General features: G+C 37.0%; 1 protein-coding gene and 2 long non-coding RNA genes across 3 annotated transcripts in view; 1 reads left to right on the top strand and 2 right to left on the bottom strand.

Moving 5' to 3' along the window:
- LOC113004509 overlaps positions 1-4,873 on the bottom strand; it is an 88,831-nt gene extending 83,958 nt beyond the window's left edge. Inside the window, exons 1-2 of the long non-coding RNA XR_005576126.1 lie at positions 4,633-4,873; positions 4,370-4,444 (exon numbers count right to left, since the gene is read on the bottom strand). This is a non-coding gene — a long non-coding RNA (uncharacterized LOC113004509). The remainder of the gene's footprint in view (positions 1-4,369; positions 4,445-4,632) is intronic.
- Positions 4,874-5,203: 330 nt separating this feature from the next.
- The window catches only part of LOC105201370, a 151,909-nt gene continuing 130,647 nt past the window's right edge, over positions 5,204-26,465 (top strand). The window contains exons 1-3 of the long non-coding RNA XR_851027.3: positions 5,204-5,330; positions 8,243-8,489; positions 9,100-9,142. This is a non-coding gene — a long non-coding RNA (uncharacterized LOC105201370). The remainder of the gene's footprint in view (positions 5,331-8,242; positions 8,490-9,099; positions 9,143-26,465) is intronic.
- LOC105201369 (transcription factor Sox-19b) overlaps positions 21,352-26,465 on the bottom strand; it is a 35,466-nt gene continuing 30,352 nt past the window's right edge. The window contains exon 5 of the mRNA XM_011169359.3: positions 21,352-23,206. Within this exon, the coding sequence (XP_011167661.1) occupies positions 22,655-23,206 (552 nt within the window). The 3' untranslated portion in view covers positions 21,352-22,654. The remainder of the gene's footprint in view (positions 23,207-26,465) is intronic.

Raw genomic sequence — 26,465 nt, forward strand, 5'->3', positions numbered from 1 at the left:
CTTTCACGTAAGGTGGCTTAATTGGAACGCGACTGGAGACCTGCGCGACGAGAGGTGGCTCGAACTTGAACGTAGGAAGCAGACTACTATCGGGCTCCTCGCAAGCAGAGCTCTCGCGAGTCGATTAATTTGATTTGTCCGTTCGATAAATACGCGCCGGAGGCACAAGTTGCGACAGCCTTACGTTCGTAAGATGTTAACCAATGATAAATAAATGAAGCACTCGTTAAAAATTCAGCGCGCTTTCGTTCCTCGATGGCGACTCGGCCGCGGCGTTTAAATCGATACAACGGTTTGCCGCAATGTGATAACGTTGAAAATCCTAGTGAAAACCGTACTGCTGCGGTCATTTAAACAAAACTGGATGCTGGAAGAAATCCTAGTATGGACTACGCGAATACACATAATTCTATTACAAATTGTCGACTTGTATGAACATTGTTCGCGAATAAGTCCGCCGCTACACAGCCTTTATGCGACGCCCCTAATGCTACTGTATAAGGCATCTTGCTTGCTGACCATCGGGACACTTAGCGTAGGGGACAAGGGTGAGAAAGAAAGAAAACAGATCGACTAGGACGAGGTCAAAGCGATCCTCGACCAAGTTCGACCGGCGCATATTATATCGAGTCGATGGGGTATGCCGTCGTTTGTCATCCGCCTGGCTCTTACCGGGACCGTTCGTATTTTCGTGACGCAAAAAAAGGACGAAGGCAGAAGAAGCGGGCTAGGCGGAGGAAGAGCTCCGTCGCGCATTGTCGCGGTTCACAAAGGCCACAAAGGAGGACGTGTGAATCAGCAGTAATGGGAATAATGCAAAACTACAGGCGAGCCGTGAGGGAGCCACGCGGAGATACCTGAGGGCTATCGAATCGTGGGGTCCGAATGAGAGGTAGGAGGGAGAATGTCGTCGGACTAAACTCCGAGAAGGAGGCTTCGGGAAGGATCAAAAACCGGCATTCTTATAGGACTGCTATAACATTCCTGTATGGTATTCCAAAGACTACAGTTCTAAATCGTCTTGGATAGACGGTTCGAGTGTTTTTCCTGGATCTTCAGGAACGTCCGTGAAAACTGCACAAGCGGGACTACAAATCGGAGATAAACACTACGCGCGTAACCGTGGGTATATTTTTGTAAAGCGGAATGCGACGGATGCCCGTTCCCCCCCGTACTCACTGTATTTTCTATATCCGCATATGTGAGAAGGAACAAACGCGTTAAAGAAATTTCTCAAGGCGAATGAGTCTTGTTGTTCAAACTACATGTACACTTCTTATAAATTTAAATTTTTTTATAGCATTTTTTTATAGCATTTTTTTTAACTTTATGATAGAACCTTTATCGTCCTTACTATTTTCGTTAGTGAACATTATTATTTTGTAATTAATATTAGTTTGTAATTATATCGTTGAGGTTGCCTGCCTGCGGCACAAACGTGGAAATCACGACTCGCTCGCGTACGGAGTAAATCGAGCGAATGTCGTTCAATTTAGAGCGTGCTTGCAAAAGAACGGCGCGTCTTTAAAGAAGGAACTCGACAGGAACTCTGCCCATTATCCTGGATACACCGGGATACGGTGTCTATGGATGCAGGGGTTGCGGCCAATCGAAAAGAAGGGTGTCATTGTTGCGCGTCGCGCGCGCGAGCGAATAGCTTTTAAATCGCGCGGTCCGAGCGTGAAAAGGGAAGCGGGAGGAAAACGGGGGGGAGGGGGGAAGGGGCGCGCGAATTGAATAAAGTAATGATCGGCAACGGGCGACCGCGGATCCGCGTTATCTGGATGCCACAGATTGGGGTTGCCACCCGGGCTGATCTATTAGATAGGTAACAGTAAACAGCACAATAACGAGGCCCGTAGTAATTAGACCAATCGGGAATTTATGTCTATTTCAAAGAAGAAAAGTGGTCCACTTCGTGCGGAAGAAAAAATAAAAATCATCTTCAAAACAATTCAACATTTTTGCGTGTTATATGAAAATAATATCAAATGATATTAAAAACGCAATTAATATTATTATTGGCCATATCATTTAATTATTACTTTTAATTATAAGAATTATAATTGCTTGAGATTGAACGTAAAATTTAAATAGCAATTTAATAATAGGTATACCGAGTTACTCTGCACACAATACACCGGAAATGATAGTTTATTCTGTAAAAATAAAGGAGCTCTACACTATCGAGAGAATATAAAAACTTGTTAAATTCACTTTCGTATCTTCATGAATTATTAAACAGAGAAAAACAGAGACTTTCGAGACTCGTTCTATATAAAACTTCTTTTCATTATAACGTGCTGCCGCTCACTACTATACTATTTACCCTATAACAAGAGTCGTCTCGCCCTCTGCGAGATAAAACCGCCACGTTCTTCTTCAGCGCGACAAAACGCGAGGGCTGCCCTTCGCCATGGGGCGCGACGTTATTAAGGGCGTTCTTGGGGGAAAGGGGGGCGAAATGCGATCGTCGTCGCGACGTGATTCCTCCTTCGAGGATTTTAAACGTACAATCGTACAATCGTACGAATTGAAGTCGCACGAGAAAGCTCGCAAAATAGACGGCACTAAAAGATTAGCAATTTTGTGGATTCTGTTCAAAGTAAAAGAATTTTTTTGCAATAGTTTAAACTGGAATAAATCGCTGTGCGAAAACCGATCATTTACCTAATAAATGTTCCTTTTTCTTAAAAGCATATTTATTAAATAAATAAATAAATAAACATTAACAAATGTATTTTTAATTGTATTTAAATAATTTCACAAACAATTGAATAAATAAATCAAAGTAAAAAATAAATCGAATAAAAAAAATCGTTAAAATATGATGACTGAAAGAAAAAAAGAACATTATGCACATAGGATTCCCTATCGAGAACGCTGTAACGGATACAAGTTCGGAATCGATTTCAAAGCGATGCGACTGAAGTTCCGAATTAGCTAAGCCATCTCATCGGAGGGTCGTGTGCTTTTCATTGACCCTTCCTCTTCAGTTCCTTCAGTTCACTCTATCGCGATTAAAAGTTTTTTTTTCTTTTTCTAGAGCGACTCTAGATAATCAAAAATATAAAAAGAAGAGACAAATTCCAATGCGTTTATTAAAATTCTTCATTGTTATCTTTCCTACTTCATAGAAAATTGCGATAAAAAGCATTTTAGGTAATTATGTTAATGCTATTTTATACAATTGGCATTAATTGCCAATTGTATAAAGAATTTATCAATATGACATAATAAGGTCAGAGAGAAATTCGTCGAGAGAAAATATCTTATTAGCCAATCGTATTTAACCAATTTGTAAGAGCGTTGTGGACTCACATCGTGTATTAACATTTAATACGTCATTCCCACCAAACAAGTCAGAAGAGGTTTGACGGATTCTAAGACAAATATTGGTCCGACGTCACTAAGTCAACATTCACACAGATGACTTCTCGTTACAATAGTCGTGAAACCTCGCCTTAGGTTGAACGCTGGTGCGGAGAATTAAGATATGGGGAACGCGATCGGGGAGAGCACAAGGGAAGCGGGGCGGACTGGCGGGGCGGGAGGCAGGAAGATAGAGCCGAAGAAACGTGGCATCGTGGAATGCAGCTGCACAATGCAGCAGGTCCTCCACCAACACCGGCTTCGTATTATTATAGCACGTATGCGGGCCCGATCGAGCCAGACCCGGTGACGCGTGTGTGGACCCCGGCCATTCGACCGGGGTCGACTTTTCTAGCACGATCACCCTCGAGCATTACACTTGGCGCGAACTTGATTTAACGCCGGATTAAATGGGTGTTTTATGGACGGCTTAATAAATACGCGGATCGTGCGGATTTATGAATCACGAATGATCGTGATGCCATTACCGTCCCGTTTCTAATTCAATGAACGCCATTGTGCTACTGTTCAGTGAAGTCGGAGCGCCGTGAGAAACTCCGTGCACAATTTAACATATGATTTACAAAAATTTACGACTACGTTATCTGATCTGGCGATTAAATAACACAAGAAAGGATGTTACATTCATATTTGTATAGCTAAATACATTTTAGAAATAAAGCACATTCATTTAATTCTAATATATGTTTCACCATAGTAAAAAATTGACAACTTTCTTGTAAATGTGTAATTTCGTGTTAACTTCGCGAATATTTGACTGAAAGGTAGTCGAGCATCGTGCACAAAATGGGAAAATTATTGTACCTTGCATATGCTAAAAATAAAAATTGGAATTGTCTCTTTACGCAAAGTGGTTGAACCGAAATCAAAAATTCTTTACCGAGTCGCGCGCTAACAGAAAATATAGTTACGAGTGCGTGGCGAACGATTAGGATCGCGCAGGTAAACAATAACAAGTAAAAGATAGATTACTCACCGCTCTCCGCAGTCGAGCTGGCCAGCAATCCTAGCAGCGGCCGACGCCAACCAAGCCTCTGCTGCTCCTCGCGCGCTACGAGACAATGATATGGTTAGGAAACAGCAATAGGCGCGAGCGTCGATACATTTCACTTGCAAGCTTACAAGCATAAATCTTGGACAGCGCTTACACGAAACAATCGACGAGACACGCGACGCGAGTGCGTGGCGAACGATTACGACCGCGCAGGTACAACAACAAGGAAAAGATAGGTTACTCACCGCTCTCCGCAGTCGCGCTGCCCGGCACCGACCGACGCCGACGAAGCCTCTGCTGTTCCTTCCCTCCTTCGCAACGCTGCCTTACACGCGATCTCACACGCGCGCGCTTATTGCCGAAACGCACCAATTGCGCAGGCCGTACGCAGTTCTCGATTAAACACGATTCAGCACTTCGCTGCGCTGCGTCTCCGTGGCGTTCTGTAGGCGGCGGATGACGTCGCGTCGCGTTGTCAACTTCACTCCGATTTACCGCCGCAACTCGACGCGGCGACGCCAGCCAGTTAAGTTACCGAATCGACGTGGTTTACCTTTACCTTCTATATGTATATGCATGCGTTAGCGCGCGTTAGTACACGTAGAGCACCTTGTGCGTGCACACTGCACGGAAGCCATCTCGATTAGTCGTCTCGATTTCGCCTCTTAACCCTCGCTTGACTCGCGCGATAAATCGCAGTTGCGATAGTGAAGATGACGTCATCCGCTACCGGTGCTCCTTTCCGCCAGCGGACCGCCACGGAGACGCAGCGCAGCGAAACGCTCTCGAATCATCCTTTAATGAAGCATTACGTACGGCCTGCGCAATTGATTCTGTATTTGTCGTGTTTCGGCAATAAACGCGCGCGTTTGAGAGCGTGTGTAAGGAGAAGCAGCTGAGGTCTGATCGGCGTAGGTCGGTGCCGGACAGCGCGGGGAAAAGGGTAACCTATTTGTTTGTATGCTCGCGCAGTACTAATCGTTCGTGACGCAGTCGTGACGCAGTCGCGTCGCGTGTTTTACGTTGAAAAGACATCGGCATGAAAATTATTATATTTTATAATTCAAAGTAAAGATAAGCGAGATTGAAATATAATAAAGTTGGCGACATTAATGTAATAAAACAATGTAATAGATATTAATGTTAATGTGTAAAAAATGCATATGTAAAAAATGCATATTGGAATAATATTGATACATTGAATTAATAGCGCAGAATCTTGATCGGTTGTTTAAAATTAAATTTGTTACTGTTGCAAAATCTTCAAGATTTTAATATTTTGATATATATGTCACAGCATTTGTAGCGAATTAAGACTTAATAATTGCAATAATATTGTAATTATTAAATCTTGTAATAAAGTACCTAAGACTCACCGATATTGTAGAGCGCAGCTGTGTCCGATTGGATGTCATTAGATCTCTTAAAATATAGACACTATTAAAAATATAAAAGTATTTAAAATATTAATTGTATACTAGACTCGTGGTTTAACATTCTTTTTGCTGGTTTCCATTCATCCGTACTGACGTTTAATAATGTCTTTGAACCGATTTTTGGATTTCAAAAAATTCTGTGTGTGGTACATTTTTCCAACATTCTAGAATACTTTTTTTACAATTGTTTAATCCGAAACGTTTTTCTTTTTTTTTGTACGTGTCTAAATTTGAGGCAGAATAATTCAAAATTGAAAATTCGCTTGAGCATTCAAATTCTCAAGCGGGCCACGAGAAGTTATGTATAAACGAATACAGACTAACGTTTATTCCTTTTTTAGGAAATTGTAAAAAATAATAATTGCATAATAATGCAATACAAGTTTTAATATGTGCGTAAAAAAAAATAATAAAAGAGAAAATCAAAAAGGATGAAAATATAAAAACGTTGCTGGGTACGAATACAAGCTAATTCCGATGAAATCTAACTTGGAAAAAGTTATAATTCAATTGTAATCGAATGTCTTTTAAATGCATATAAAATTAACGACGACGGCAAACGGATTTTCTGCTTACCGATGCTTCTTCGTCACCCAATAGCTGGCTCCCCATTGTTCTTGGTGTTTACTCACATGGACGCGACGCGAGTCGTTAGGAAACTAATTACACCGGCGCGTATACTAAACAACGCGATACGACGATCATCCGCTGCTATTGTTCGTCGCGCACTTTCGAACGGATGCAAAACGCGAAACGCGACGGTGGACGCACGCCCGTTACTCCGCTGCCACTCCGGCCCTCGCGACGTTCGTGCTCGTGTTCGGGTTATATGACGGCACGAAAATCTCGGACCATCGCACGACCGTGTACGTAATTAACGCGACACGGCGAACGTACGCCACTTTGTACGACGCTCCCGTAACATCTCGGACGTTCGGATGATATTCATTCGCTCATTCTCGCTCGTCTCGGCACGCACGTGACGACGCAGGAATTTCCGTGCCGCAACTTCGCAACCGTTGAACGTCGGATAATAACCTTCCTATACAGCACCGAAATCTTTCAGAGATGCCTGGGAAATATTTCATCCGAAAAAATGAAACATTTCAGAAAGGTTTCGAAATATTTCTGCAACGTTTTAAAGATGTTCCTGGGGGTGCTTTCCAGCTACGACACAAGTCGACACTGTGTAACACAGTGTCCATTAGTGTAAGACAACTAAAATTTTTTCTCTACTAATGGACATTGTGTTACACAGTGTCGACTTGTGTCGTAGCTGGAAAGCACTCTGGGATAGCGAAACGTTCGCACTTGATATCTTGTAGCAATACTGCTGAGAGGTTACTGAAATCTTCCTGAAATATTAAATTATAAAAAAGGCACTGAAAACTATCTGAAATCGAGCTGATCGCAATATTGCGCGAATAAAAAAATAAAAAAGAAAGAACAAAGAGCAGATCGGTCGTTCGATGGCACGAGTCAGCGAGGAGCTAAGAGCTTTGGTTAAAATAAAAAAAATATATATTTACGTGTTTACAAGAGAAATGCAATCGACGTGTTACTTTCCGATTTCTGTAGCAATATTACAACAATATTTCTGCAAGTTTCTATGCTGTATGGAACAATATTGATAAATACTACGTGATAGAATAAAAAAAAAAAAAATTAAATAAGTACACATCTCATGCATGAGATGCTGTGACTGAAAGAGATAAATGATAAAATCTGTTGGGATGAGATTGTAAGTTCAAATTTCAATAATGACAATCTTTCTGTTTTATTAACATTTTTCTATTTTGTTTGCATGAAAAATATTGCCATCACCTACGCAGTTCTGAAATCATTTCTTTTATTCGAGAAACATTTTATTAGAAGTTGTGAAATATGTTTGCAACATTTCTAAGATAACTCTGGAGTAGCAAAATGTCCACGATTCATGCATTTGGGATTTTTAAAGAAAAATTGCTGAAAAGTTACCAAAAAAATCTAAATATAAAAATCTCTAAATTTTTCGAAATATTATTAAAAAGTTACTGAAATGGTTGAAACTTTTTTGAAATATTTTTGATCATAATCCTCTGAATATAATAAATTTTATTTTTGCAATATTTAAACTCTATATCTTAATAAATTTAAATACTTTAGATATGACAGTTAAATTTATTATATTCAGAGGTTTTTATAATTAACGAATCGCGTGTATTTACTGTTGGGTACCGTCGCAAAATTAGCGTCGTGCATTTTGTGTCGAAGGATGTAAAGTTTTGGTCGACTATGTAAGGGGCACACAATGAATAAGAAACAGGGAACAGAGAATAAGGAAAACATTTGAAATATTCTTCATTTAACATACATTCAACTGTTCTTTAACATTTTAAATTCTATTCAACCTATCGAACTGTTTTATTTTTTTTTTTAGCCAAGGAGCCCTTTAACGAGTGTAAATGGCAATGTTATACGAAGAGTGATCTCATGTGAGTTAAGCGCGTTCCACATTATCCATTTGCGTGTGTCGTACGTGGCAGCGAGCAACCGAGTATCGCACTAGTTAGTATCCGTGCGATTGTAATTAGCCGCGTTCTTCCGATTGATTTGCGTCTGCGAATGAATGTTTGGAGCAACGAAGAGAACGATGGCAGTGACGTCGGCGGGATGTGAGGAGACTGGTGAGTAAATCCATTTATTAGGCTACACTCTTGTGACTAATTATTCAGCTGTTCGGGATGATTTAGCGCCGTCGAGTCAGGTATTCATCGCGTCTTGACAGGCATTTAACGTTGTTGACTTGAATACATTACGAGTTGGACGTCTAAGAAAAAGTGAAATATACATCTCCGTTATATTCTGGCTCTATTGACAATGAGATAATAAATTCTGTTTTCCGCGCCTATGAATTAATAATTTAGTCTTTACATTTTTTTAATAATTAGCTATTTAGAATATGTTAATTGTAATTGCCTGACTTGTCTTTTAATTTGTGGGACTAATCTTTTATTTTATGTCTGAAATAAATTACGACTAAAAAAAAAATTACAAAGAAATACAGGAAAACAAAAATAAAATTAGTTTTTAATAAAAAATTTTATAAAAGCAATCATCTGATTATTAAAAATTTGTAAAATATATGAATGTTGGTTGAGAATTATTATTTTGGAAGTTATTAATCGTCTTAAAAACTTGAAATATTATTTTTACTTATACGTAATATATGTACATCAAAAGTACAATATTCTACCATATTGTACCTTCTCTAATGTTTCTATATCTTTTTTACAGATCAATACGTTTCAATATGGCAATTCAATTCTATATTCATATGGTGAGTCATATTATTTTTTTCATTATAATTTTAAGATGATAAAGGAAAGTCATTAATATTGGCATATTTTTTAAACAAGAACTAAAAACAAATTTCAAAAACATATATACAAACTAGAAAATATTTTCTACCAGATGGTACAGCAGTTTTTAATACTGTTTCCTATTTTTTAATAATTAATGATTTTGCAACATAACTCAAAAAGAGCGTTTAAAAAATTAGGCAGTATCGCAAAACTGCATTCAGATACAGTCCCGTGTTTGATTTTAGGAAGCTATAAACATGTAAAATAGTTTAATATTATTAATAATATACTTACAATTGTTTAAACTATATAATTTACAAGAGTAGTTTATGCAAATTTTATTTTCGCTTTTCAAGAATGCGTTTTTAGCGGAAATTATATAAAAACAGGCCATGAATGTATGATCTATAGGTTTCTGTTTCTTTAATTATTTAAACAGATGATGTTTTTATCTGTATTAATATAACACAATGTTTAATTTTCTAAAAATAAGAAAGTACCACTTAGAAAGTCTCTGTAAGTATTAATGACTTTTTTCTACATTAACGATGTAATAATAAATAATATTTTTAATAACATTAGATTTGTTTTACAAAAAATACATTTACGTCATAAATTTAATTTTAAAAGCAAATGTTAAATAATTTTAAATTCATTATTTTAAGATAGATAAATTATACTTTTACGAACACACATTTAACTTTATCGTTATATGGAACGCGTCTTTGTAAATATTATATTTTGCTTTATCATAAAATTTACTTAATATATTCAAATTAATATTATCTGTCGGATGCGACGAGATTATCAATATAATTTTATTTACTGAAAATGTATTGTTAAGAGAGCCGTCAACATCTACGTTATTCATCGGGAAAGCGCGGGGCTCAATGGTTTAAAGTGAAATTTGTTTATTGGAAAAATGTCAACCAGATGAAATTAATTTTATACATTGGAGAAAGGCTCGATCAGTTTATTGAAGATAATTTTATTTATTCGAGAAAAACGATTCCTCCACACAAGTTATGAGTACGAGTTTATTTATTGAAAATATGCGTTCGTGGATCAGTATCAATTTTATTCATTATATAAACGTGTTCAGGGAAACTAAATTAAATTTGTTTATTGAGGACGCTGTCAGATAACCGAAGCTAATTTTATTTATTGGAAAAGCGCGATTCGCGGATTATTGAAAATAATTTTATTTATTTGGAGGCGCGTCGCATTATCAGTTATTGACGAATTAATTAATTATTATTCGGTGATACGAGTTTACTTATTAATGATGCACGTTCGGTTTATCGATATTAATTTTAATAATCGGAAAAGCTTCTCAAATCATTGAAATCCATTTTACACGTCCACAAATAATGCACATTTATAAGTTATCAAATTTATTTAATAAAGACTTATTACTCCAATAAAAAATTAATTTAATAAAGAAAAGATAACTGAATAATTGAAAAGAATACATATGATTTATAAATATAATCGGGTTTACTTATTGGAAAAGAAAGAGACGAATTATGCAAAGAAAATGAAATTCATATACACAAGTGATAAACAAAACGCATTAATAAGAGACATGCTTTTCTTATATAGTTGTGAAACGGACGAATATTTGACCATTTGAAAGATATAAAAAGACAAACTAATTTATTATTATTGATTGGTATTACTCGTATTTTTCTATCCAACCAACCAACGGCGCGTATAACACAGAAGTGCGATCGTGCGCGTGGCGCTGGTAAGACGAGATCGGTTCAACGATCGCTCAGCTTTGCAAAAACTGATTTACCTGCGTCAGGTTGCTCAGGGTCGCGGACACTGACACTCTTTTTCATGGGCGGTTCGCGAGAAATTCTGTATCTAATGCGAATTGTTACACTGCAAATCCAAGTGTGTAAAATGTGCAGTCACTTTTTACGCATTTGCATTTTTAATGCATTAAATTAAATTTATGCGTGTAATTTTTGTACTTTTTACACGCTTACACGTGTATCAGTATTAAATTACACGTCTGAGCGTGTAAAAAAGAAATACGCGCACACAATTGCTTAAAGAGTAACAACACAATTTTACAACATAAAAAGACACACTTGGATTAGCAATATGGTATCGTCTTTGAGTACGATATCGCGCGAGTAAATAACAATAAATAAAATGCATGGTCTCATACGCGCGAGCTTATTACTGAAACGCAACGAACAGAGGACCAATTAGGCGCAAGCCGTCATTCTCGATTAAACGCAATTCGAGAGCGCTGCGTCTCCGTGGCGTTTCGTTAGCGGCAAAGAGCTTCGATAACGGACGACGTCAGCGTTGACAACTTTACTCCGATTTACCGCCGCGACACGACGCGAGTCAAAATGCCGACACGATCGACCTTTACTTTCTATATATGCGTGCATTTAGCGCGCGTTAAGCCCGTATCAGACTACGCATTGAAGATTGAGATTGAAGATTAAAGATTGAAATTTGACCAATCAAAACAAGGAAATTTTAACTCCTTTTCTTTTGATTGGCCAAAGCTCAATCTTTAATCTTCAATCTTCAATTTTCAATGCGTGGTCTGATACGGGCTTTACAGCACGCGTAAAATAATTCGTGCGCGCGCGCGCACTGCGCGGAAGCCGTCTCGATTAGTCGTCTCGATTTCGGCCTCTTAACCCTCGCTCGACTAGCGCGATAGATCGAAGTGGCGATAGTGAAGATGACGTCATCCGCCGTTGGCGCTCTTTCCCGCCAGCGGACCGCCATGGAGACGCAGCGCGGCGAAGCGCTCTCGAATCGTTCTTTAATTGAGAATCACGTACGGCCTGCGCAATTGATCCTGTAGTGCAGCGTTGAGAAGGATTCCGAGGGAAGGAGCAGCAGAGGTTTGATCGGCGTCGCGGCGTCGCGCGTCGGTCGGCGCGGCCGCGGAGGAGGGTGAGTAACCTATTATTTACTTTTTATTTACTCGCGCGACTCGCTATCAAGGACGATACTACATTGCAAATCCAAGTGCGTACTTGTGTGTGTAAAATTATGCTGTTACTCTTTACGCATTTATGCGCGTGTATTTTTTTTTATATGCTCAGACGTGTAATTTAATACCGATGCACGTCTAAGCGCGTAGAAAGTACAAAAGTTGCACGCATAAATTAAATTTAATGCATAAAAAGTACAAATGCGTAAAAAGTGACTATGCGTTTTACGCACTTGCATTTGTAGTGTGCGTATGATTGTTATTCACGGAACGATGCACCGCGGACTTTCGCACAACCGACGTACAAGAAAAATAATATTTTTTTGTAAAATAATAATTTTATGGATTTACGTAATATTCTCACATACTTTTTCGTTCGTGCATAAGCAAGTTTGTATTACACACAATTAATTAATTTTCCTTACAATTATTTTTGTCACTCATTTTATTGTAGAAACGATACAATGGTTAGATAATTAACATATCTGAAACGCAAGGAATTTATTTACTGTAATTTTTATAAATTTTTATGCTAACTCGTTAATTCTGACGTCTTCTATAGAAATATTATTTAGACATAAATCGTAGCCGTAGTAAGGAAACGTTAAGTCTTCTGTTCACTTACTGCAGCCTTCATTGATTGATGTTAGAGATGAGAAAATACTTCATAAATATTCTTGCAACGTGCATAAAAATAAAAATGTTTTTTTAAGTAAAATACCACATTTATAATTGATAAAACAGACTCTTGTGAAATAGAAAACTTTCCTTTCATTTGGGTGATTTCTAAACAAACAGTATGTCGAATTGAATTGCGTGTAATTAAGGACAAAATCAAGGCGTTTGATAGCTGTTGAATTGAAATAAATATTTGCCTTTACGTATGTAAAATTGTTTCAATATGGGAGTATATTTCAGTATACCTCAGTATACTTTAACACTGCGACAATTATTTCGAATAAAAAACTACTGCATTAAAATGAAAAATAACGTTGTACGTTGCAAGAATAATTTAGCTTTTTAACGTGTCGTTTTTTCAAGCACACATTGAATGTGTATTTTGGATTGATATATTGAGTGATTCTTTTTTCCATTTCCTCAATTCTCTTTGAATTGATTCGCTATCAACGCGAACGTGACAGTTGAACTAGCAGGAGCCTCAACTATCTTGAGAAATATCAAAATAATTTTAAGATGTGTCGACGGTCCTAGTTCAGGGAAGTAACTCTAAAAATAATGATTAATAGGAGCTATTAATAACGGTGTTATTAGAATACTGACGTCGCGAGTGACTTCTGCATTTGTGCGTGCACGAAATCGATACGCAAACACGAATCCTGCAAGACGAGAGTGCGGGCATAGTCGGCGGTTCGCAACCGTAAATGCGTAAGCCCCTGCGCTGCTGTTTGCGTAACAACCGCGGTGGTTTGCTGCCACCGGCGACGATTGACTTGTCTAAATAATGGCACCTGTTTCGTTCTATCGAAAATAATTACTCGGCAAATAACACGGGGCGCGGGTCGTTTCCTGCGTTGAGATTAAGTGATAATTCGTTAACCACACGAAGCACGATTCACTTCTGATTGTGTTTAATCTTAAAAATACATACTCCCCGATACGGTCGGCAAACTGTAACGCTCATATTTTAATGGAGCAGGAGATTTTTCGGCTATGTGTTAATTATTTTTGCTAATACAATGGATGAAGTATTAATCGATGCAAGAAATAATTACGCATAATTGAACGTTGAGAGAAATTCACGTGAATTGTAACCGCCGCTCTTTTGTTGTTCATGACACATTTCAATCAACGTAGAAGCGAGATGTGTTCACATAAACCTGGAACCAGAAATCCATTTTACTTTCCTCATTGTCGTGTTATCTGGGCGTGCCTGGTGTTCTCGCATCAATCGATGGGTCACCATTCATTGAACACAAGAGATGGTAAATAACTTCTTTATTGGTAAAAGTGAACTTGCTTTGGTTCTCACACCCGGACCTTCAATTCGGAATGTCATTGTGCAGTTTATGAATCGAACAGTTTCTGTTTGCTTCTGCGTGCTGTTCTGTTTGCTGAAGGCACTGAGCGCCCAATAGGGACAAAGCTAACACAGAGAGAATCTGTGGATACTCTGATCTAACGATCCATCGAGTCATGTATTGCTTTACCAATCTTGTATACGGACCGTGGAATTTAATTCATAGCTAAGCACATGGGATTTCCTAAAAAGTGCAATTAGTATTTCGCATAGAGGAATGAGATAAAAAATATAATAATTACTTGTTGCAACTATTAAGCTATTAAATTCACAAAGATTAAATTATATTGAAATCTTCTAAGATATAAATCTTAAATAAAAAAAGCTAACGTTGAATTAATCTACATTCGTAGTAAAGTTGCGCAGTCGTTGAAAGAAGAGCGTTAGAGCTCGAAGTAATTCACATTCTGGCCGAACAATTTTATTTTCGCTACTCGTGTCGCGAGCTTTTCCTCGTCATACAATCATCTTAATGGGAAGACAGTTTTAATTTTCTTTTGATGAGAGCAACATAAAAAAAGTACAGACATCGGATACCGGATATCGGACGTGTTGAGCAAACCTTTTTTTATGACAAAAAGTACAACTTGTACTTAAATTAATGATTGTTTTATTAAAAGAGATTGATAGATGATGTGAGGACTTAAAGAACAACAAATATAGTCGAACAATGCCATATCGATTAACGTTATGTAATAATCGAATTACAATCGCTAATCACGTACGGGGGTTGAAGGAAAATTTGTCCTGGAATATCAATTTTATTAGGCATGTAAACAGCTATTGAGTCTGATTGTGAGGAAAATATGGCTAAATGTGTAATGAAATTAATAACGGTTTTATTAATGCGTTCTAATGACTTTTGTGGGAATTGAATGACAGTAAATATAATCGGATAACGCCATAATGTTGATTAACAAATTGCAGCTGATAATTAACGAAACGTATGTCTTTTTGTGTGAAATTTATCTGATAGTATTTAGTTTGCGAAACGCGAAAGCAGTGATTGAATTAATCATCGTTTTATTAATGTGGAATATACGGGTTTCGCGGCAAACGGAGATCTGATAACATTGATTAACATAATGTGAATAGCAATTATAGGAATATGATGAAGAACTTTTAAATGAAGATGTTTTAATTAATCAATTACATATACACGTTTGTTCGACAATTTTAAAATGTTAATCAAAAATTAAAAGTTAAAATTTAGTGTTTTATTTTTAATATACAATTATGTCTACTATTAATATATTATTAAATTTAAAAATATTCAATTTGAGATTGTTAAATGTTATCAATATCCAGGAAACCTCGAGGTTTTGTGAATATCTAAAACATATCTTATTAAAGATATCTTTAAGATATTTTTAGAAGATGTCTAAAAAAACATTTTAAAATATATTTTTCGATACATATTTGTCGCATAAGATGTTTTTTAGATTTATAAAGGATATCTTTAAGACATCTCCAGATATCTCAAAATATTGCACAAAATATTTTTTGCATCGTTAAAAGCTGTCTTTTAGAAACTTTGAAAAGCTGCAAGACGTCTCAAAATATGGCATTTGTTAATGCTGGTATTTTTTTCATAATCTCGTCTGTAATAATTGTAAAGTTCTCTCAATTTTTAAGAATTTTTTGATATTCAATAAGCTTTTATTATAATTTTATAATACTGCTGTCGCTTTATCTTATTTCATTTTTTTATTTCATTTGATATTATTTCTAATTTTACTTACTGATACAGCGGTAACACCGAATATAGTCTTGCGGTCATTGTGCGGTCTTAATTGAAGAAACCACGCATACATTCCTCGTTCTCGATATCCGAAATCCCGCGCATTCCAAGGCCAGCAGGTACTAATGAAGTCGTGAGAGGTCGGTCAGGAATTGTGACGCGGTCGGGCGTGTTTTCGAGCAGCGGGTGTGGGAAAAGGGGAGACGGCAGATGATTTAGATTCCACCTAAACGATCTGTCTAAGCCGGCCTGACTGTTCGGCGTTCAGGTCAAGTTCATCGCCGTTCACTTGGTATAATGGATTTAATGAGAAGGTAGCCACCTCCGCACCCCGACGTGTCAGGGCTCACCCGGTTTCATCGGAATCAGGATGGGGGGTTCGGCATCCTTCTTCATCGCCTTCCGCCTGCAGAAGTACGTACGCTCGGCGAAGGGGCGTTTAAGGTGATCCTCCTGGGATCAGAAACAATGGACATGCCTCTTGAGAGGATAATGACGGTGAAAATTGTCAGTTTGTCGTGCACGGGTCCCTAATCACTGTTCTCGCGGCTTGTATCTTGTTATCATGCACGTCGAGGGTATGCTACTGTGGCTCGCGTGCTTTTTATCCAGTCATCGGCCGCAAGCGGGTTAACGACGCCGCCGTGACGTGTAACTATTCATTACGTCTTTTGGCGAGATACTCCTCTATCCATTTTAAAATGACATGAACCCCTTTGAGATAGAGATTGCACGTTTTCGACGGGAATGATAAAAGGGACCTTGAAAACATTTTTTCATCTTTCCAGTAAAATAAAGTAGCGTTACATTTTATTTCTAATTATTTTTTTAGGCTATTTATTTATTTATTGTTGTGTTTTTTCTTGTTGAATGAATTTATTCAGCGCTTACGAGTATTAATAGGTTTATAAAATTAAAAAAATATATTTTTTCTAACAACTCTTCGTAGAGATAGTTTGTGACATAATTAAAGAATTTTGAAATAATTAGCCAGAAATTTGTAAATTTTTTGAATATTTTTTTATTTTGAAAGACTTGTTATAATTAATTTTTTCAAGGCATACCAAATGTTGTTTTACGACCGCTTAAGAAATTTTAATTTCTCATATATCACATGATAAAATTAGTCGCACCGAGATGTTAAAATAAATCGCGGCCGTTATGCATCGATGCACAATGCGCATCGAAACTCAACGCTGAGCCGACACTTGGAAAAAACTAAGAAGGCTTCGACCGCCGTTGTGTCCGCCCATTGTTGAGATGGAAGAAACGGCAGCTGCGATCACGACAGCCATTTGGAAACTTGAGCCATTTATTCGTTCGCACCTTCACACCGCTCCCCGAATCCGTGAAAACACCTTAAGCTTTTTCTGGCAGATAAATACTGGGTTCCTTTTTTGAATGGGCCGCATAGAAACGAGACTGCACCAGTGTCCTCCTGAATCGAGGGACTCCCGCCAAGACAAACTTTCCTTTATACAGCGGAATAATATCTCAGAAATATCCTTTCAAAATCTGGCCTTTAACTCTTCATTCCAGCATTCATGCATAACGCCTGACTCCCTTTTTCAGGCGGATGTGAACATGGAAACTACTTCTCTGTGTCAATTTGTGTAAAAAGAAATCTCGCGAAGGATATTTGAGCGACTCTTTGTTACGGAATAGATTACACGCTTCCGTAATCCATTCCGTAACTATTTGCTACATAACTGCATAGTCAATCAATAATTAATTTTTATATTTTTATTTTTATGAAAAAAGAAATTATCGAAAATTATAATATTTGATTAAATAAAATGTTTTAGACGTAAATGCTATATTGTGCTAAAATTGAAAAGGAATATTGACATACAGTAATTTGAAGGATGATATTTAACGTTTATTTCTTAATTACGGTACAATATTTATAACTTACTTTTGTGTCACTTGTAATGTTATACGCAGATAATATACAGCTTAGGTCGGTATAGCTTAAGGTTCATTGTAACGATACAAATACTAAGGTTACATAGGTCGTATAGATCTCACTTTTTGAGCGAGATGTTTTTCACAACTTTCTCCCTCGCAAAATCGAGTACCGATCGAGATTATAAAACGAAAACAAACCGTAAGTAACTACAGTAATTACAGAATCAACTGTACGAGATCCGTACGTATCTTACAATAAAAAAAAATCAACAAGAAGAAATTATATATTCTTACGTTTTTAATAGCGTCTAAAGTTCTTAATAAACTAATTAGGGACTAATACGTTTCTAAGTCTCAAGTTTGTGTTAATCACAATCTTCATTTTCATAATATAAAGAAAAACAAAAACATTGTTTTTTAAGGAAAATATTTTTTAAGAGGAGATATTATAACGTAAAGTTTGTGCATAATCTCTTTAAAAAACAATGTTTTAAAATATACATATATCTATCTAAAAAAATAATAAATAGGAATTTCATTATAATTTAGTTTAGAAAGATCATTTCGTTCATGTATTTGCCAATTAAAGTGGATAAAATTAATATTAGTAATTAAATCAAATTAACAAAGTACTAACTAGTAAGTATTAAATTATAATTAATCAAGGCTCCTGTTTACTCTTGGCATCTTAGATTGATCAGATTGATTAGAAGCGAGAAGATATTTTTTTTATACAAGATGTTCTATACAGATTCTCCTCTTCTGATAATTTTATGAAATAAGAGCTTTCTTACAAAGAAACAAAATATCTAGTTTAAACAAATATAAATACCGTGAAAATTTTTACAACATATATACATTAAAAATAAAAGTGTTTTTTTTTAATACAATAACATTTGTAATTGATAGAATAGATTTGTAAAATATGCCCCGTAGAATAGATTTATAAAATAACTCCCGTTTTGTTTGGGTAATTAATAAATAACCTCAGACTCCCAGAATGAGAATCTTTATTATAAAAAACGAATAACTATAGTAGTAATTGAATTCTAAAGTAGGCTAAACTTAAAATAAGAGGAGTCTAAATTATCTCCGTAATTCCGCACATTTCTTATAATCAAAAAGTCAACAAGAAAAAATTATAAGATCGTTAGTTTTATTGAAGATCGTATTAAATACAATCTTACGCTGTCATAAAGCAATCACAGAGCATTTTAAGACTTTTTTTTTCTAAGAACGAGACTGTTGAAAGAGACTGGGTCTTAAGAATGGATATCAGTTAGAACGTTACGTTTTTAATACTAATTAATGTCCTTAATAAATCTATGAATGCTGCGTTCGTATTACTAATTACATTCTTTTCATCTTATAATATAAAGATGAAAAAATAAAACCATTAACTCCGATATATATATGCCGCACTTAACTAAAACTTAATTTATCAACAATCAATATACTCATATACCCGCGAAGTGTATCACACATTCAAATCAAGAAATGGCCTGTGCCGATCAAAGCGGATCTCTTAGTGCTCAAATAATGATTTCCTACGTGATTTTATACAATTTCCAGTCTTCTGTATATCGCTTATTCCTTGGCTTATTCGGTCTTGAAATATAGCTTTTCAGTAGAACCAGAAAAGTAATATCACGATATTAAATTGCTAATCAATTTAATAATTTTGATGCTAACGAGCATGTATTATACATGAACTATATTTGTTACAAAAAAATAATACCTCAGATGCTTGTTAGTTACTTTTGACGTCATTAATATATCATGTTTGCTGGGTACATATCTATTCATAATAGGTTCAATATTGATTTATTCCTTGAAGAAAGAATATTGTCCATAACAGATAGATATAAAATTTATATTATCTGCTTAACAAACACGTTTTGAAATGTATATAGTATATATGTATACAGTACCGGTCAAAAGTTTGAACGCGAGATTTTTTCTATTCGTTTAATAAAAGCGAGTTTGTTGATTTGGCAAGGAAGCTTTGTGCTTCAACAGGACAATGATCTCAAACACGTCAAAATTGTGTCGTAGATACCTCGAAAACTAAAGAAAGAACACTCAAAACACTAGAAACATAGTTTGACCTCCTCAATCGACAAACCTAAACCCAAAAGAACTTTTATGGGATTTATTTAGATAGGTGCGTTCGAATGATCCGACCAATGGTCGCTATTCCAAAGACCAAAAAGGCTATTCCAGCGGAATAAAGAGTATAATTAAATAAAATCACACAAGAATTATTACTTCAGCACTAAAATCCTGCTTTGACCGTTTATAGACCTATCTCGATTTGGAAAGAATAATTTAATTTTTCGAAATGTCATTTGTCTACGTCTTAGTCGTATGTATATATATATTCCGTGTCGGTATATGAAATGAGACTCGTGTTTCCCTCGTTTTAAATTAAGTCACCACTGTCAATTCGAACTAGGCAATTGAGCCAGCAGGAGCCTTAAATTAAAATGGAATCGAAAGATGTAATAGAAAATAAGTTGACCACTCGAATAAAATTCATTATGTACTTACGATGCAACAAGCTTTCCGCGAGAAAAACCACGCGAATGAAAGAATAAAACTTTTCTTTCTTATTAAAGTTAAAACAATTTAGATTTAAGCATTACACGTGATCTGAGATAATATCTATCTATAATAAGGATTATATAGGTTAAACGTGTCTCGGAGCGAGTTAAGCGAGTCGATGAGATAATAAATCAAAACAAAAATGAAATCTTGCTTGAGCTCGTTCCTTTCTTCTTGTGTCATTTGAGTTTCCACTCAAAAGTTTCGTATAATGACTACATTAGTTTATTGGTTCTGCACATTACCTTATTGTTGTCTTAACGAAGGAACGAGTTTGACCAATTTATGATTTTTATAACGAACAATCCCCAGGTAGCAAACTGTCATCATTTTAATATTATTTTAGACTGTTCTAATTTAAACTAGACAATTTAATAATTTGAACCAGATAGTTTAATGTATTCACAAAAATAAATGAAAAAGCGTCAATTAATTAATTATTTTTGATTATTAACACGGTGTCAACTATTGAAAATATAATAGTGACGCCATTTTTTTAACAATTAATAATTCGTTTTATTTATTTATTTTGCTACGCAATGTTTTAATTTTTATCAATTACATTCTGATCTTGAGATTAAAAAAAAACAATTCTTTTAAAAAAAGAAATATATATTAATTATGTTAGAAAATTTGAATCTTTAAATGTTAAAATTCGTGCAATACGTTATAAGTAAGGACGTAAAATAGACATCTTACGCTACCTGGGTTAACTCTCTGTACTGAAGAGAACTCATGAGGATTGAAATATGTATATATGCGATAATCTAATTGTTTTAAGCAATTGAATAACGTATATATATTGATTTAATTGTTTTAAACAATAAATTTGATTTTGCATCAACAACCGCCTTTTGCGGTTCAAAATTTCATTTTTGTTTTGTTTTCTTTCTTATTTTCTAAAACAAATTGGTTTTCGTTCTGATTTTCTAAAAAAAAAGTCTCTAAAAAAGTGTTTTTAGAAATAAATTTCTTAAAAAATAAATTTCTTATAAATAAATTTCTTATAAAATAAATTTTGCATACGTACGAAATTTATATACCTTTACGAAGGTTTATACAACTTCCGGCATGAATGAAGCTTCCTTCGTCTTCAAAAAAGAAAGTATAAATTGTTCTTACATCGTTCGAGATCGAACACTCACGACAGCTCTTGGACAGCACGCACGCACATGATTCCATTTGTACTGCTTTCTCCTCAAGGATTACGAGTTCCTGGCGTTCTTGGATGGAGAGACCGTAAGAAAGCGGATTCGCGCGCGGAAATCCGGAAGAAGCCAAGTTTTTACTACACTATTTACACAGGGACTATGTACAATTCTCAACACATCTCGGTCAAGACTAGTCAGCCGACGACACAGCGAAAGTCCTCCCGGTCTTCGTTGTCATCTTCAACGACATTACTGTCATTAGTCGTTCTCCGTTTCTCGAAGTAGTCCATTGGCCAGATTCAATTCTGTTGCTAGAGCGACACTATTGATTATATCTTGCTGTCAGGAAACTGCCTAATCTTTCTTTGTTAGTCGATAAAATTCTTCCAGATCGATCGTCTTGAACGGCAGATGTTGGATTAAGAATGTCTTCTATAATAATTTTTAAATAGATTGTTTGCGTAAGTTATGCACCTCCGTTTTAGAAAGTAACGGTGTTCTCTTCTTTTCCATTTCTCCAAATTCCGTAGGAATTTGAGAAAATTTATTTGTGAGATCTTCATTTCATCGCATTCAGTCTACCCTCAGAATCTTTCAAGGATTCCCATTAATTTTTCTATAGAAAAAAAATCGAGGATCAGGATGTCGTGATTAATGTGGACTGTTGCAAGCTTTTGTTAAATCCGTAATAACTATTACAATGAGAAAATAATTATTGTTGAAAAATTCCATAGAATCTTGGAGTACTTTTGCTTAATTGGCTCGATTTAAAGGATAATCCTTTTCCTCAATGGCTTAACGGTAAACAACGATTTAATTTTTGCCTCGACTCTACGATCCACGATCATCACGATCGAGAAAGAGAGAGAAAGAGAGACACGTAGCAATTATCCTTCTTGAGGATGTCTCGAAATTCACACCACCCCGTTTTTCACATCATCGGAACCGCGACTGATAACACCCGGAAAAGTCTGCGCTTCCGTTAGGTGCCGTTGGGGTTTCGTTCCGTCGAGTCCGCGGCAGCCATCATAGCAACTGCTCCTCGAAGATAGATCAGAGCTACGCTCTATCGGGTCACAAGATAACCAACGGCCGCCGAAAAGATTCATTTCCTGGTGCCGGTGCCATTTGGTATCCACCGTACTGACCCATCTGCGGGCCCAACAAGCCGCCAGCTTGGACCGATCCGGGATAATACGCTGGCAGAGTCGCGCCCGGGCTCGCGGCCGATGATGTCGATGTTGAACTCGCGCTGGACGAGCCCTGTTCCGTCCTCTCGTGTTGCTTGCTGGTATCCGGCGACTCCGCGGGCGGTGATCTCGCAGGTCCGCTTCCACCGACGACGCTACCCGGGCTGGACTCCTCGTAGAGCTTGTTGGGCTCGTAGCTGGGCCGATTGTACTCCGCAATCGGTTTCTGATCCATGTACAGTTTCGATTGCTGCACTCCCTCGAAGTACGCCTTCGCGTCTAAGTAGGTGCGATCCAGATAAGCCTTGGGATTGGAAGAATCCAGGTACTTGGGATCCGGATACATGCTCATTGCTAGAGTGCTGGGCGGCATATAGGCGGCGCGGTACTTGTCAGCCTCCATGGAGTACTTCATGGCGTCCATCGAGCCCACTACCTGTAACAGGAACAGGGAAACTTCTAGCGCCCGAATAACATTGTTACCTTTAGATTCTCTTGTATCTCCTGGCAATCGTATATCTAATGGACCGAACGTATATCTAATTTGCGTAAATCGATTTGTTCAGAAAAACTCTCCACAGATGATACGTCGACATCCAAAGGTTCTAAGAAAATTTAAAGCGCTCTGTTATTTAGCCCTCGTCGGTTGGATCATGGTGGACGTCGACTTTCGAAAAAAAGAAAACAAATGGACACCGAAAATACGACACCGTCGCGGACGCGACGAACAAAAAGAAGCGAGCGACAAATTCGAGAGTCAACGCATTCGATTCGGTCGGCGCGCGCAAATCGCGAAATCGGTGGATCCGCGTCGCGACCCGGGCCGGAGATTTGTTCTACGTCGAAGACAACGCTGCCAATGGCCATAAATTTCGTCACGTTGGGCCAAGCACGTTTGGACTAAGCTGCCGCGAGTTGAAGAGAGAAACCGGCCCGAGAGGCCGGTGTTAAAAAAAAAAAGAAAAAAGAAATAAAAGGAGCAAGAGAAGAGGCGGGAAGCAGCGCGCATATTCCCGATTCTATAATTCGTGGATGAAGGAAGGACCGCGCGGGATCCTTTGTCGGATCGTTAAGCGGCTTTGTCCGGATGATTTACATCCAGTCTTAGTAATGCTAAGTCTCTCCCGCCCGCTACGACCAATTGATTACAGCTCACCTTCTCTCGCCTCGAAAACCCCACTCGTTGCGATCCGCGAATCGCGCGACGGTGTCCAGAAATTAAAAAATTCCTTCTCACCGTGCGACATTGAGATATTTACATTGAAGGACCGCTGGATCGCCACGACTCCGATTATCACGGTTGACACATGTATTTTATTTAAATAATTTGATATTAATTAATCATTAATTCAACAGCAAATTCTCGAATTTTTTAAATCGACATTTCTTAAATTTAATGAAAATTCAAGATAACCAAGCAACTTTTAAATATGTACAACTCTAAATATGCAATAAGCTAAACAATATCAAAATGAATATTTTGATACAATTATTTAATAAAGTTATTGTCTTAAAATAGTTCACCAAGGTTGCTTCATTTATGTGAAATAAAGCAAATTGTATAACACAAACTCGAATATTTTAAGAAGATGGTTACACAAAGTTATGCGTATTGCGTAACCACGTCCATTTTTGGATTCATATCTACTATAGTTCTACATATGTGTCATTGTTCCTCCCGTCTGTCTTCGTGATAGTTTATTCCGCCTTTATTCTCACTCGTCTTTTTGAGAGACTTAATTATCCGGCGCGATGTCAGTGTTAAAAAGGACAATGACACCGTACACCGTTCGCCTCTGTTTTCGTTCACAAAAGACCGGCATTCTCCTTTCGCGCCATGTGTCGTCGAAGTCGTGAACGAAAGAGAATGAGCGCACTTTATTTTCCAAATGGCCTCGGGGCGGTGGGAGAGCATAGAGAGCAAGGAAGTCAACTCCCTCACATTAAGTCAACTCCCTCACATTGCCGCATTATGCCGCAGCCCTTGATATTTCAGACACTTTAACATTTTGTGTAAAATCTTGGTTCCTTCGAAAAATTCATTGGAGAATCGATGGAACGTGATTCTCTATCAGGTTGTCGACGTGAAATTCATTTTTTAAATAGTTACCTTGGTCGACGATTTCAAAATCTATATTTGCTTTTATTCAACTCTTCCTTTTGTTCTTGTATAACTGTAATGTAAACTTTGAAAGAAAGCCTTCATTGTTCCAATCGAGTTCGATTGGCCAACCATTCTGCAGTTGATTTTGATTCTCAAGTTAGTTTAAAGAAACGTGAGCGTGGTTTTGTTTAAAGTTTGTAATTTAGCAATTGCTGAGCTCTTCCTTCTTGAAAAGTGGCTCTAGCCACTTCACGAAAAGCTCTCTTTTTATTCCTTTTGCTCTCTCTCTCTCTCTCTCTCTGTTATGTTATATAGAAAGCATTAGCGAGAGACATTCTCCTTTACAACTTCTAATCTAAATTTGATTACGTGAGAACTAAAATGGCTTCTTTTTCCTCAAGATTTTGCAATCAGATACTTTTGCGATGCTAATGCGCCAGAGAGAAAGGAAGAGCTCGAACTCGGCCGGGCGAAGATAACGCTGGAATTCTTCGAGCGTGCCGCTCGCCGCTGATGTTCGCCAATAATGGTCGCTTGTATCGCGCCGGTGCCTCGTTCCAGACGCGTCGGCCATTCAGCCGTTGAATGCAGAAATAACTAGCTATCTGTTTGTCTCCCGTAGCCAGCTGCGGAAATTCATACACAGACCACGGTCTCCGGTTTCTGTTTGCGAAGCCACCCGGGGGCTTCTTTGTTGCGACAACGAATGAACGTACCTACACTCACCCTCTCTCCCGTTACCTTCCGCGTTTCCACCCTCATCCTTCCACCTCGTTTCTGAATCGACTCTTCCTCACGCGCGCGTGCGCGCGCTGAGCACTATTCTCTTCTTTTTTTTCCCCTCCTTTTGCGAATGACTTTGCCTTACCGTCAATTGTCTTCGAGATAAATGGACTTGTGATTAAACAACTTGACGAAAGAATTTTCCCAATTTTTTTTCTTACAAATTTGCGCATTTATCCTTTCGTCCTACGTTTAATCTTTATATCTATAGATATCGTGTCGTATATACAGGGTTATTCAAAATGATTGTCAGGGTTTCATGAATTTGTTGTGGATAGTACATTTATACATATAACGTATGGCAATTAGAATCATACGAGATAGTAAAACTCTTAACTTTTTGTTTCAAACTTTGATGCTATTTAATGGCTTACGTGTTTGTAAGATAGCGTCTGACAGTAAAGAGAAAGGCTTTTTGTGTCTTTAAAGGAAGAGTTCAGCAACTGCTAAATTATAAACTTTAAACAAAACCTCACGCTCACGTTTCTTTAACTAAATCAATTACAGAATGGTTGGCCAATATCGAACTCGATTTGAACATTGAAAGCTTTTTTTCAAAGTTTACGTTACAACTAGAAGAAAAGGGAAACAGTTAAATAGTAGAAAATATAGGTAATTTTGAATTTAAAAGTCTAGCAGTTATCTTTATGTTTAGAGGCACTTTCATATGAAATTTAGGAAGGATCTACTTATTTTATTTAACTTCTTAGGAAGAAGTTAAGTGAAATAAATAGGTATATATAGAAATAAGTGATTGAATAAATCGGCGTCACTACGTTAAATCATATAAAATTAAGTTAAAAATGAT

This window comes from Solenopsis invicta, chromosome 13 (genome assembly GCF_016802725.1).
Source record: "Solenopsis invicta isolate M01_SB chromosome 13, UNIL_Sinv_3.0, whole genome shotgun sequence".
NCBI lineage: Eukaryota > Metazoa > Arthropoda > Insecta > Hymenoptera > Formicidae > Solenopsis > Solenopsis invicta.